This window comes from Teleopsis dalmanni, chromosome 2 (assembly GCF_002237135.1).
Source record: "Teleopsis dalmanni isolate 2A chromosome 2, ASM223713v2, whole genome shotgun sequence".
NCBI lineage: Eukaryota > Metazoa > Arthropoda > Insecta > Diptera > Diopsidae > Teleopsis > Teleopsis dalmanni.
Genome location: NC_051847.1, coordinates 132,468,972 through 132,484,223, shown reverse-complemented (window position 1 = coordinate 132,484,223; position 15,252 = coordinate 132,468,972). Strand labels below are relative to the sequence as shown.

The 15,252-nt window shown below is 28.4% G+C and overlaps 1 protein-coding gene across 2 annotated transcripts; it reads right to left on the bottom strand.

The window, feature by feature from the left end:
* Nucleotides 1-1,229: 1,229 nt before the first annotated feature.
* Nucleotides 1,230-4,869, bottom strand: LOC119679898 (A-kinase anchor protein 17A). 2 transcript variants are annotated; one of them, XM_038092485.1, is made up of 7 exons: nt 4,796-4,869; nt 4,260-4,445; nt 3,734-4,194; nt 3,424-3,681; nt 2,754-2,961; nt 2,058-2,680; nt 1,230-1,994 (listed from the first exon to the last, which is right to left on the bottom strand). In XM_038092485.1, the coding sequence occupies exons 2-7, from the start codon at nt 4,371-4,373 to the stop codon at nt 1,391-1,393; spliced, it is 2,268 nt and encodes a 755-aa protein (XP_037948413.1). In that variant the 5' UTR covers nt 4,374-4,445; nt 4,796-4,869; the 3' UTR covers nt 1,230-1,390. The 2 variants fall into 2 exon arrangements, with proteins under 2 accessions (XP_037948413.1, XP_037948412.1); XM_038092484.1 differs by lacking the exon at nt 4,796-4,869 and having other exon boundaries at nt 4,260-4,596.
* Between the last annotated feature and the right edge of the window lie 10,383 nt (nt 4,870-15,252).

The following is a 15,252-nucleotide window of genomic DNA, read 5'->3' as shown; positions in this document are numbered from 1 at the left end:
TTCACTTGTGAATAAAAAAGAATTTTATTTAAAATTACACACTACATTATCTATCTAAATCTGCATGGGTGGCACATCTATTAAAAGAGCAAAAAACAATAACAAACAAAAACATGTCTGCAGATTAAAATATGGATGACCAAAACGATATTCGCTAATAACTCTGCAAATGGAGCGATATGGGTGTGGGTAGGTGCTAATTAAAATGAACCTAAGTCGTGGTGAAGGAAATTGAGGTGGACTCCTAGAACAATAAGGTTCGATATGAGGAGTAAAATTGCAGTATCTCTAACACGTATCTATACCCTGACCGCACTGGTCTAGTGGTCTATTAAAAACTTTGCTGCTATGCAAATGGGGTATCAAAGTAAATACAACTGTGGTTTTAAACACTTTTAATCCTTGTTTATACTCGATTTTACTAATATAAGTTTCACCGCAATAGGTGTCGATATATTGCGATACAAAGAAAATGATTAACTGATGGAGCATGGAGATGGGAATGCATATTATTGCTCTACTTGCCTACGCATAATGACAATAAATTTTATATATGTACATATTCATAAGTGTATCAAAACAGGATATTGTGTGAAGTCGAATATTAAATGACATTACAAAAATAAATATGCAATAATTGTATGGTCTTCGCTGTTTTAGAGTTGTTCTCTGTCGTTGGTTCGTTTCCTTATGGCATAACTTTATATGTGATTTTTTAACATATCAAATAGTGGACTCGGCGTGCTCATCGCTGATGTAAATGAAACTCCTAAAAACTTAGAAAAGTACTTAACAAAAATGATAACATCACTTTTCCTACGACTTGTTCCACAAAACGTATCTAATCGATCGCATGTAAACACTATTATTGCAGTGTGATTTATGCCATTTTTCCATGGTTGATATCAATTTACTATGCATTGTAGACGTAATGAATTAAAGATAATACCCTTGTGAAACTTCGTTAGATTTTGGAGTTGTAAAAGAAACTGTTCCATTAGAGAGACATTAATGATCTATAAAAAAAACAAACAAACTTAGTAATTTTTCAAAGTATCTTAAAGTACAGCTAAAACCATGTAAAGAACTTCTTGTTGCCAGTAAATAATTGGTATGTTTTACTAATAAAAATTATAGTTATTTGTTGTTGTGACGCTACTTATAGCGTCATACTTATGGTATCTAAATTTATCATAATTTTTGACAGATGATTTAGCTTAAACAATAGACTATAAACATCAATATTACGCTTCTTACATTATAATTGGTTTATTGAAACTAATCATATTCTCTTCATTTTTTATAATTTTTTTAAGTTATTAACTTAATTATTAGACGCCATATTTACATATATGAAAACAGAAAACATCTACGAACACATTCATTTCAATTACGTATCATTTCTGTCTGAAGAGTATCGCTTATTTCTACTGTTTGAGATTGTACCATTTTCCAGTTCACATCTTTTCTCCTCATCTGAAGTTTCACCATCTTTTAATGTACTAACTTTATGTTGAGTTTTTAGGCTTTCGACCACATTGCGTTTATGTTTTCTAAAATTTTCTTTAATTTCTCTTTCTTCTTCACGCATACGATCTTTCATATCCTTTTCGATGTTTCGTTTTATAACTTCAGCCGATTGTACCAATTTATCTGTTTCAATTACGACACGCCTGGAAGAGCTACGATACTTTAAGGATCGTTCATGTGAGCGAGAACGGGATCTTGAATGACTAGAGTAATCAGTACTCCGTGAACGACGAGTTGATACTAATTTTTTGTTTGTACGACGTGTGCTTCGTGATCTAGATGCTGAACGTCGCGAACTACGACTTCTCGAACGTGAATGATGTGATCTACTACGTGATCGCGAACGCGAACTTCTACTATATGATCTCGAACGAGAACGTCGACCACCACGTGATCTGGAACGATCATGACGTGAACTGCGCGATCTTGAACGCGAGCGCCCACTGCGCGACCTCGATCTATTTCTATAAAAGTAATTTCATTTTGATTTATATTAAAAAAATAAACTGAAACTATGCTGCATTTACCTCGAAGACTTATGATAATAATCATTTTCATCGTATTTATCATCTTCATAATTATTACGTTTATAATGATAGTAGGGATCATAATTACCACCTCTACCTCGTCGACCTCTACCACGACCTCGTATACGTGGCGCAAAACCACGATAATTCATGGATACACCAAACGAAGGTGGTCGGTAGAGCGTTGGTAGACCGGAAAACACTGGTGGCACATATGGAAACATTGACATTGATTTCATCCATTCATTAGCCATTTCTGGTGGATATGCTGGTGATCCATTACTACTAGCAGCGGCTAAAGCAGCAACAGCTTTAAACGGATTCATGTGGGTTACATTGGCAGCTGTCATGTCATTTGTGACGGGTTCTGTTTTAACAACATTATTTTCATTGCCTGCTGTGTCATCTTCATCGTCTGACGATACTGATTTCTTAGTTCTCTTCATTTTTAACAAACCAGATAGAGGGGTTTTACTTTTGATATCTTCGACTTTTTTTCGTTGGTCATTTAAGAGTTTTTCAGTTGCAATTTTATATTTTTCAATTAAACGCTCACGCGAATCATTTTCCTCATTAGGAAAATGATTTACTTGAGTTGTTTTACGTTTTAGCGTGTTTTTAAGCTAAAAGAGTAAGATAGGTTTTTTTTAATTTTAATATATATCTAATTTCGATAACTTATTTGCATGAAATTACCTTAATGCGGTCAAATAATTGCTCTAATATTCGGATACTCTCTAATTTTCGTTGAGCTATCAGCAATTTACGCTCCTCAATGCGTATCTTTTGTGAAATTTCCACTTGTCCTCGTTCATGTATCTTTTTTAAATGCTTTTCTTTTCGTTTTTCCTCTCGTTCACGTTGTTTTTCTAAAGCAGCAAGCTTTAGCTCCTCTTCTTTTTGCCTGTAATTTTATTTATGCACAACTCTTGTTCTGTGTTTTTTTTTTCATATTAATTTTTTTTTATATATATTTTTTAAACAATCTTCTAAAGGAAAATATTAAACATTTTAAAATATAGTTCAATAGCTTTGTAATTTTTTTTCAAATTCGTATTTAAAACTAAAATGTTAAATAACATTTTAATTTCAAAAGCCATAAGCCATAAAACTTAACCGGTTATATTATTAGATATTATCGCAAATAAGTTTTTAAGGATAATATAAACATATAACATTTAATATTGAATTTAAATAGATAGAATTTATAACCGTTATAAAATTTTGAAATTGACGAAATTCATGGAATACTATCATGGAATTATAGTAAACAACCCGTGGCAATATTAATTTCATTTAATTACCTTTGTACATAGTTTTTCCTCTGAACTGTGAACTTGTTAAAAAATAATAATTAAAAACTAACCTCTGACGTTCTAAATTTTCTTGTTCCAATTTTTTTAGGCGTTCTTTTTCTTCTTCTTCAGCCTGTGCTTTACTAATAAGGCGTTTTCGAACACGTTCCCGACGTTGTATTTGCGCATCACTCAGATGTTTTGTTTTGTCAAAATTAACTACTATATTAACAGATTGATTCTTATCAATAAATTTTCGTACTAGTTTCATGCCACGAAATTCATCCATAGCACGCACGAAACCAACATATTCTTCAAATTGTATATAACTAAAAGACGATCAATTTATATATTTATTATTTTACATAATTATAAACTTACGCTTCAAACAACACATCCTGCTCGAAAGTAAAAGTTTTCATGCCACTTATGTCAGTGTTCATTTTGTTTCGATATGGATCACATATAGGTATGTCAAAACTGCGTACGGTTCCAAATTTTTCAAATATGCGTTTAAATATACTCTCACTCGGTTTGACATTTTCATCATTTTCATGATGTCGCGGGCAAAACCAGCGTATTGGCAAATGTGTTAAATGTATAGTATCCGGTCGTTCGCCTGGTTTCATTTCATCCATATGCTTTGCATCGCGAAAAAATGAGTCCCAATCGTATCTTGTTGGGAACTCATCTTTTGGTTCACTAGCACGCACTCGAAATGATTCATTAAAACCAGATATTTTAATTGAAATACCATCTAAACGTGACAACGCGCTACGTAGATATTTTCGATCATCTAACTCTGCTTCAAAGCGAATAAAATCAATAGTACTCTTTGTTACCTACATAAAAATTAAAAATTAATTATAAATATACTGTTTTATTATATCTGATATGAATTACTTACCTTGAGTACTAAAAATTTATCAGGTTTCAACGCATTGCTTAATTTTTCCATTATTTCTAAGTTGGAAATTGACTTGCCCGTTTTATTGCTGGGCAATGCCACTGATATGTGCATTTTGGCAAGTGGCTTGAGATAAAGACTATGCGGCAAAAACAATGGCACACAGTCGGAGACATTTTGTATAGTCTGAATATTTATCATTATTATAATTATTATTTTATATTTATATATATCATATATAATACATATATATATATGTATATAATTTTGCAGATGGATAGTATATCAAAACCATATGGTGAAGATAATAAAAATTAAATAAAAACTCGCAAGGATAGTTAGTAAACAAATCAAAAATTATAAAATCTAATAAATTTAAATATTTGCGAAAATGTTACACAAAATACAAACAAGCTAAGAAATGCATAAATGAATATCAAAAAGTTGAATTGTATGAAAACTATGACATTTTATGAGTAAAAAGGTATGTTTAAGTCTAAATGAAAAATCTAATAATTATCAACACAAAATACGACTTTAAATTCTTTTAATAGCTTTATATAGCGCTTATTAAACTACGCGTTTTTCACGAGATCTATAAACTTTATTGAGTATTCGTCAAAAATTCTATATGACATATCACTTAGAATTCAGAATTATTAATTTGTGGTTAGTACTTAGCACAAAGTTGTATATTCGAATGTACTAAGTATTCACAATAGTAAAAAATTTTTTTATATCACAATAATATTCAAATACATTCAAATTCAAAAAAAATAAAATTAAAAAACAAATTTGAAGTTGCTGAACTTTATTATTTTAATTTGATTGTTTACTTTATCGTAAATTTATAAATTAGATTTGTTTACATTTTGCAGTTCAATTATTTGAAAATATTTATAAATAATCACATTAGTAATTGAGGTGATATACACATATTTAGGTTTTAATGAATCAAATAATTTAATTAGTGTAATGAGTTGTGAAAGTAAATCTTAAACCAGAACTACTTTTAATACTTTAACAGGGAAACCATCAAGAAGATTATGGATGAATGTAATAGTGTCCACACTGTCTCATTTAGCCACTTGCTCATTTATATTAATAACTGAACGTTCACGTTATAACGAGCTCATTTATGTAGTTGATAGAACTTAAATAAACTTCACTTAATAATACATCACACAAATAATTAAATATATAATTGATATATTAAATCATTTATATACATTTTATATATCAATTAATAAAAACAAAAATTTTATTTAATACTTACTTCTTAACTGCCTTTGTTTTCAAGTCACCTATTGTTTGTTTATATTTTACATATAAAACATATGGCAAATATTTCAAGGTTTGGTAATGTTCCTTGTGGGAAATTTATTTTTAAGGGTTGCAATCGACATTTTTCTCCTTAAATGAACTAATTTATTAGTAATGTGATCATTTATATGAAAGATATATTCCACGTTTTGGAAACTTGAGGCCTTCAAAAATAGTCGAAATTTTTTTAAAATGAAATTTTAAAATGAATCGGCACTACATTGACATTTGTGCAATTAAATCGGGGACCTCGACTGAAGTACAAGTAGCTTCAGAGAGAATATATCACTTAAGAAGTTATATATTCAAAGCACTGCATTCTTCATGTGTGTCTAATACAATTTGTAGGTTGTTTTGAATTTTGAAAGCAAGCATTTGCTTGATTATAAAGATGTTGCGCTTGAAAGTGTGGATAGTTATAGCTCTACAAAATTTAAGCGCTGACTTTCTCCATGAACAAAAAATTAAGGCATACATGAGCTGCAAAAACAAAATTCGCAAAAATAAACCCACTTTCCTGAAAATACGTAACGACTTTCACTACAATGATGCCAAATCTTAAAACTGATCAATTGTGAATGATTTTTGGAACAAAATGGAAAACTCCAGTTAGCTGTTTATTTACAACTGTTGCGATCTGTCTTAATGAGTAAATTTAAATATTTTAAAAAAGTAATTTTTTAATAAAATTTGTAAAAATGACTTATAGGTTAATAATTGTGAAGAAGGAATTTTTAATTTCTGTAGTCATTAAAAAATACAATACATGAAAAAATTCAAATCAATCATTAAAATAAAAGTAAAAAGTTAAAATGAAATTGCGCGAAAACTACTGCTCATTTTGCATTAACTAGTGATGTAAGGTTAGGTTAGGTTATACCGGCGATCCATAGTGGATCCATTTATTCCTAATGGCCCATTGTGTTACCGTATATATGGGAGAAACTGTGGGTTTAAAACCACCTAGTGATGTTAGAGCCTTGAAAATTATTTAAACGAATTTATTCACGATTTTGTATTCCCCAATCGCGTCACTAAATTTACTGCATACTATGATGTTGGTGATGTCTAATATTTTCTCATTTTGGTTAAACCTTTCCTGTTCATATGAATTTAACATAAAAACTTTAATTGAACTTTACTTGTATGCTGTAAATTGGAATTTTGTTAATTTGCTCTGAAACACTACGTTTACGCGAGCCTTAAAAGTTGTTTTAAGGCTCTTAAAATCGATTTTAAGATCGCGTAAACACCCTAAATTGAATTTTGCTTAAAAGCACTTTTAGCTTACTAAATGTAGTTTAACATCACTTTTAGTAAGAAATGTCACTTTTAATCTTTGCGTAAACACCTTAAAAGCAGTTTAAGGTTTGAATTGTCAGCTGTTAACAGTAAATAGGTACAAATAATTTGAATTTTATTACAAATAACACTAACCAAATAACTAAAAATATGGAGAAAAAGGAAATGAAAAGAAAAAATTGGATGAAAGAGGAGGAAGAATGTTTAATTAAAATATTTGCAGAAAAACAAATAATTAAATTGTTAGACGGCAAAAAATATAGAAAAAGCCTAATTGCATCCCAGAATCTAAATTAATTAAACTTGTTTCTCTATTTGAAATTCTTAACTTTACCGTAATGATAACTATATATTTAAAACATTTTAGTTTAGTTTAAATTAAGTTTATTATTTTCAATTATTTAAATTTGTCATTAAGCACAAATTGTTATAAATATATTATATTATATATATTATATTGTTAGTTATAAAAAAAATTATAAATTAATTAATTTAAAATTGGCTTTTTCTACATTATTTTTTTAATTGCTTCTATGTAGAAGTGGAAATTTTCTCGCCAAGTACGCGCATATATGATCTCGCATAAGTTGTCCGGACGACAAATTTTGTCGATTGTATGTTCAGGTTGGGAATATTCTACCCTTCAACGAAAGTATTTTCTTCTGGTGCCATTTTATCCTTAAGTAAATCTACAAGCCTGAAAAATATTTGTCGATTCACTCTAAAATCAACAATTCATTGTTCATCGTCATAGAACTACAGAACTTCAACATCCCACCATTCCGAACTTCTCTTCCTTTTGCTAAAAGTTCTTATTCGTGGTGGAAGCTAAAAACAAAAATGCATTCTAAATATTTTATGAAAAACTTTATAAAAACATTTACATTCATTAAAGCCTCATTAGCGGAACTTATTGCCATTTTATTAAAGAGCTGCAATCGGATTTCTCGCAATTTTGTAAATTTTTTACGAGATGTTTTAAAAATCTGCATTGTTGCTTCATTATTATTTTCTACAATTTTGGTTATATTTCTTTTTTGTAATAAAAGTAAAACAATTTGTAGTTTTACTCTATTCATTTTAAAAATGTTTAAAATCAACATTTCCGTTTACTGTTAAACATCTGATTGATTGACAGCTACCTTAAAAGTGCTTTTAATTTTTGTGCGTAAACGCTCTAAGAACAAATTTTAAAATCAGTTTTAAAAGTGATTTTAAGACTCGCGTAAACGTAGTGAAAGTTCATTAAGAAATTTACCTGCCAATTAATATTGGCAGTGTGCGATTTCGCGTACATTGATGATAAATTGAGGGAATTAGTAAACTATGCCGATATGGCAGCGACATAAATTAAATAAATAAATTAGATAAAAATTAGGTAAATTAGGTGTTACCATTATGAAAATTTTATAAGATGTTTAATAAATAAATTTGAACACTTTTGACCAAAAATAATAAATAAGTGCAATAAATAAATATTTACATAAGTGCAGTGCAAAAAATCTCTTGGAAAATTCTATTGACTGTACCTCAATTTACTACAGTCGCACATGGCCATTATAACGAAATCTAAAACCAGCTGTAGAATAATTAAATTAATTAATTAAAGTTATTTTTAATTGTTTAATTTCAATACTATTTTTTTGTTAAGGCGTTATTTATTGCATAATTTTATATTATTCTTTCTTGTATATAGAAACTAATCCAGAAACGTAATACAGAAAATTCATTTTAACGATTCATTTTTGAACAATGTTTTAAATTTTAGTATCAGAGACGTGCTATTAAAACGTGAAGATAGAAACGTGAAATCCCATCCTTGTGCTCAAAAAAAGCAAGATGGGTGGTGGAAAATGCGGTCGGTCATTTGAAATCCAGATTAATACGGGTAGAGTACAGATAACACCAACATAGTATTAATAATTATATACTATTCTATGCCGCCTAAATTCATCAACCTACACAATGATGTTATTAATTAAAAGTGGGCACATCTTCAACATTAATATGAAAAAAATAACCATAAATTACAACAACACCAAGATTTAGATAAATATTGTTTTATATATTAGATAAATATTATTTTACAAAATAACACACTTAACTATATATCTACGTGTATTTATAATAAATTAATTGACGAATATTTGTTCAAATTTAACAAGTCAAATTTTAGAATTATTCTTTGCAATATTCTGTTTGTACTTTTATTTTGTAGCACTGTTCTTTTTTGACAGCTTGTGTTGCCGCCGTGTAAACTAGTTGAATCAATTTTCAAGAATATTCGTCGACTTATGCATAATTTTTTTAATTATGCATGTTCAAAATCAAATAAGAAGTATTGAAAACTACAATATATATACACATTTATCATAAAATAAATAGTGAATTAAGAAGCCGAAATATACAATACAACAAAAGTATATATATAAAAAAATATACATTATGTACATATTAAAACTATTTTGGAATTAAAATGTTTATACTTTTATATATTGAAAATATATTTAATTCAAAACATGGAATCAAGCATTAATGAAAATATTAATTATTACATAAAACTAATTAGATAATCATTTCCAAAAAATGCTAATAAATTTATCGTTGTCATACACTTATTTCTTTGTTTACAAATTCTATACGATTTTGTCAGTGTTGCATTTTAGATATTTAGACATATGTTTTTTTATAGTGTTGTGCAACACTATTTTAATGATCAACTTGTATCTCACAATTTAGTTCATTTTCCTTTAATACTTGAACAAGACCTAGAAAGAAAACAGAAAAGTGCGTTGTTTAGTAAAAAATTTTAATATAATACCTAATATTAAAAACAGAAACAAGATGTGTTCGAATTAAAGTACAATAAAAACTTTATTTGGGGGGAATTCAATATAAAGAAGCAAACGTCTTTTGTTCAAGAAATGGTAGTAGTTTTGCAAATATGTAAAAAAAGCAACGCAGTTCAGGAAAACAAAGAAATACGAAAATAAAATTAAAAAAAATTAATATATATGAAAAATCTGCCATAAGTAAAATAACATATTTAAACCAATGGTGACTTTAGTTTTTTAATACGCGCAATTAAATAAGGAAATGAAAAAGAATAAATAAATATATGTAAAGTAAATATTATAAAAGAGAAAAATAAAAATATTGTGTTATGTGTTGACGTTTTCCCTTTTTTCCTTTGTCATTCGACTTGAAAACAACAACAATTAACTTTACCTGCAGATGGTGGTAATAACACAGTGCATTGCAGATAATTTGTTTTTATATAGTAAAATAAACTGAATATTAAACGAGATTTAAATAAGTTTTTTATATTGTTAGGTAAGTGCAATTTATAAAATAATTTCAATTGGCATTTATTTACAACTAACTTGTGTCTAAAGTGTATATAATTTTTCACTAATAATTTTGTGTGCCCAGAAAAGATAAAGAAAACTTTATTCTACTTCTGCACTGTTTTTAGACTATACTAATAAATTGTTCTTCAACTATTTTAAAAAGTTAGCAATACTTTGCTTTTCTTTTGTTTTATTTTTATTTCTATATACATAATGATGAATTATTATTTAATATGAATTTTAATTTTTATTAAAACTGAAATATCAGTATTTGGGTATTAAATGGTAACGATATCTAAAATACGGAAGTGGAGAGTCCCTAGCGTAATTGGTTTGAGTTAGTAAATATTGAAGTTAAGAAGTAAAATATTTATAGTTATATGAAATTTAACTAAAATCTTGTTACAGTAAACTATCGGTGATGTAAACAATTTATTTATATAAACTCTGACAGATACAATCGAAAACGCGACGTGTAGGCAAATAAACAATTAAATAGCCACAACTGTTATTTCATATTTGGTGAAGATATTATCGTACAATATAATAAAATGTGAACCAATAATGTGTAAAATTCATAAATGTATTTTTTTAAATGTTAGGGTATAATACCCTAAACGCAATCGTAAATATAAATCGTATTAGGTTTGTCAACAGATTTTGTCGTGGTCAACGCGGGATGTCGGAAATCATAGTAACCATGTACATTTTTTTATCAAAATGAACAAACGAATCCACTTATAATATGTTTTGAACTGTCGAATAAAAATCTGCATAAGGGCGTTAAGTGTTTTCAGAAAAATCAAGTAAATAATTAAATAAAATCGTTTGACTATATAATATTGTATTATTATTATTGTTATGGGATATGGACAATGCGACCGTCGGGTATATTGTGCCCCCTTCTGGGTTTAGAGTAGGTCTGTAAGCCCTGTTGCATCAATAAAAAGTAGTATAGAGTAGTATATATACTTTACAGAGTTTTATTGCCTCTACCGTAAAAATATACATTCCCAGGAGCCTATTTTGTATGTGCATTAGCTTGCGCTAAGCATTCTAACAGCAAATGTGTTTCCGACTCCTCATTCTCTTTACAGAAGCTACAGTTTGCGTTCGTATGTATACCCAGTCTTGTAAGGTGGTGTTTTGGTCTACAGTGCCCCGTTAGGATTCCTGTGATGATTCTAAGTTTTTCTTTTGATAGGTTCATACAATCCTGCTATCACTTATTGTTATAGGTACCAGTAAGCGATTTGGATTGTTTTAACTCTGGTATATTATCCCAGTAATCCTTTTTAATCCGGTTCTCCTTTATTTTTATGAGAGAAAGAAGCGTACTATGTCCTAGTCTACAAAAAGATTCCGGCTCCATCATCGGTGTAGCTGCTCCTTTCCTGGCTAGTTTGTCCGCGTATATAATATAGTATCCATATCAAATAACTGCCGATTATATCTCAAATAAATTTAAAAAAACCAGCTAAACAAATAGTTGTTAGTAAATAATTCATGTATCATAGATATATCTACTCAAATGGTACTAAAATGTCGGTAAAGACTAAATTTTTTATTAAAACTAAATTTTTTCTCACTTGTGCTAATATTTTATTTGGGTACTATCATTGTTACCCTTACATTGTTTGAGACTTTCTTTGTATAAAAGATAGCCTTAAACGATGTCTTCAGAAGAACAGCCAAAGACTGTTTCTGGGGCAAGAAGCTCCGCTCTGCCCTGTTATAGACTTAGCCTTATTTTTCTTCGTTTAACTGTTGATGGATTTTTAATTATTAATTGGGACCCCCTTATTATTTCTTTCAAAGACTTTATCAAAATATATACATAACTTATTTTATGTTGTTACTATCTGTTATTTTTATAAAACGCCATTTATATCGAATATAATAACTCACTAACTATTATGAGTACCTCGCCTTTGCATCTTGGTTGTTTTTTTTCCAAAGTTGCTTCTTTCTTTATGCCTATCTTATGTATTAATAATGTAAATAAAATAATTAAGTAAAATTAATAAAATAAAATAAATAGATAAAAATTAATATTAAAATATTAATTAATAATTATATATACTTATTTCTGTATAGTTATTTTCATTCCTAAATCTACATTAGGAATATAGGATTAGGTGGTCCATTTATTATATTGAATAAAAAATATAATTTTTTAAAATTCTTAAACTAAGAGACAAAAATATTGAAAAACAATAGGAGTCCATTTAAATTTAAAATACGATCTTCGTTAGCGGAAACTATATATGTGTTTAAATTGGCAAAACGAATACTACAACGTATAAATGTGAACCTATGAAATTTTTATCCTTCCACAATTAAAGGTTTTCTTGACCATTACAACAAATTATAGTTTCTGCAATAATGACTTTTAGCTGTAAAACATTAAAATCCGAAAGTACGAAAGGGTGCCAATTTCGTATATATGGATGAAAAATGAAGTGTAGAGCATTATCTCTAGTTCATTATTTTTTGTTGAGTGTTTTTTGTGATAGTCTAATCGCCATTATTGATTCTCTAATCGAAATGAATGGTTACCCATGACTTCAAGCATCTTCCCCGTATATATTCATATTAATCTTGAATATTAATTAATATTTATATTAATCTTGATTTTAAAAACACTAAGGGCCTTATTGTTTTTTTTAATCATTGGATAAATAATGAAGTTTATAAGACTGCACTTTCGGTCAATTTTTAAGTATTTACTGCGAAGTTGGTTTAGCCATTTGTCTTCAACTGCGGGTTGGATCTCATTTTACCGCTAAATAAGAATGAAACGTTCCTTTTGACCAATACTAGCGTCAGTTTCAGTTTCAGTTATTTCAGTCTCGTTGCAACCTGCTCAAGTTAGAGACACGAGGTCTCTATTAAATATATAGCGCTATCACGCTGTTATCCATCACGAACAAATTTTTTCTTCTCAGTTGTCGAGATACGTTGTCACTTCTTCGAAAGTTATACAAGTTTGAAATTCACGGCAGTGCAATTGGTCTCTACAATATTTCTTCGTGTTTAGTTTTAAAACCATTAATTTTGATTTTTTTTAACTGACAATTATTATAAATTTGTTGTTTTAATCAATATAATTGTCACCCAAAATTTGTTTATAGAATAGGTAAGACGTACTGAAGACCACAATGGAAAACTTGAACTAGCTTTAAAGGAATAATTAAAGAAAATTATTATATTACCACACGTGACGGTGACATTATGAATCCCTTTAACTAATGTATAAGAAAAACAGGCAGAGAAAACAGTTAATAGATTTAAATTTAACCAACTGAATTCATTTAAGACAGAATATGTATTGGGAACAATATTTAAAGACGAAATTGGAAATTAAGAAGATTAGTAGTTAACTGAAGTTAACTATAGACTAATTTCTAGTTTTTTGGTAGGAAAGTGTAAATATTTTATAGAATTATATAATTTTTTTTTTATTCCAATGTGCTTTAACATTTTTCTGGCAGTAGTGTGATGAATTTACAATCTTGCGGTCTCCCACTATCTTGGTGGAGCGTATACCTTTTCTATTAATCAATTCCAAACTTTTTTTAATGAATCGTTTAATTTGTTCGGCTGAGAAAACAAAAGTTTCCTTTAAAACGAAATATATAGTATGACTTTTTATCATCTATTTCAAGTTTTAAACTACGTTGATTTTTATGTATTACTCGATTGTTTCTTGTATTTATTACTGTTGTATTTATGCTATTCGTTTCTCGTTCCCTGTGTAAATCCATCCCAAAATGACGTAAATTACAAACGATAATCCGAAGCAGAAAATGATTTTCCGTACGATCTTCTGAAATTCATTTGTCGAGATTTCACCTTGCTCAGCGTTTTAATATCTGGCCATATGTTGTTGTTTCGAAGTTTATATGAATCAACGTCTGTACCTTATTTTAAACAGCTTCAACTAACCACCCGAATTTACTGCATCTTTAAATTCAAAATTGCGTTTAAGGAACTTGCAAAATTATTTTGACATTGGCGTTCTATCAACAAATACCGTAACCTTTCTTTACAGTGAAAAAATAAAATAATGATTTCTATTCTCCATATTTGATAAGACAATAAACAAATATTATTGCGCCAGTTTAAAACCTAACAAAGCTTATTATAATAAATAAAATATAAATAGGGCAATGTCCCTTATCTGTAAAGTTAGGTGCAAAAAAATATATTTATATCCTCTATAAGAAAAAAAAAATAAAACTATGTTTCGACTAAACTAATATATTTAAATATATTTTGATAATTATTTAATGAGTTTAAGGAATTTTAGTTTTTAAAATGATGTCCACATTATTAAGACCAGAACCAATCTGTATTACTAAGTTGTTTAATAAGTTCATAGAGCGGGATCTAGGTATTTATCAATAGTAGAACTACAACTTCAAAGTTATTTTAATGTTACATCTATCATAAGATATTAGAAAAAATTTTTAATAGTAAATAATTACTAAAGTGGTAAAATTTTGAACTAAAATTAATATTGCAATTGGAAAAGACCCATTTTATTGACAAATAAAAATCATTTTGCGTAAATACAAAGCGGTTGCTCATAAAGCTAAAAAAATCAGTGCATGAAAGTATAAACTGTTACAAGAACCACCCTTTTTCGCCAGATTTAGCTCCCTTTTACTCTTACCTTAAACATTTCTTTAGTAAATAAAGATTTTCATCAAACGAAAAGATTATAATTGTCGTTGAAGCGTGTATTACAGACTCCACAGTTAATATATACATTAAAGTTGTAAAAAGTACCTGAAGGTGATCATCGAATATTATCGAAATAATTAAACTTGTCAATAAATTTAAATAAGGTTTCTATTTCATTTTAAATAAAAATAACATTGACGTAATAGCTCTTTAAAAACATTATAATTAAAATAATTTTTAGTCAGTAAAATGAACGAATTTTTAAAAAAATTCATTTAATAGAGAAACTTCATCCTTAACATACTTATCGTCGGAGGTAAATTCGAAGT

Coding starts and splice junctions, on each gene's coding strand:
- LOC119679898 (XM_038092484.1), bottom strand. CDS start 4,460: ATGATAAATATTCAGACTATACAAAATGTCTCCGACTGTGTGCCATTG. Junction 3,682..3,733: donor CAGGATGTGTTGTTTGAAGC/GTAAGTTTATAA, acceptor ATCGTCTTTTAG/TTATATACAATTTGAAGAAT. Junction 2,681..2,753: donor AATTATTTGACCGCATTAAG/GTAATTTCATGC, acceptor TTACTCTTTTAG/CTTAAAAACACGCTAAAACG.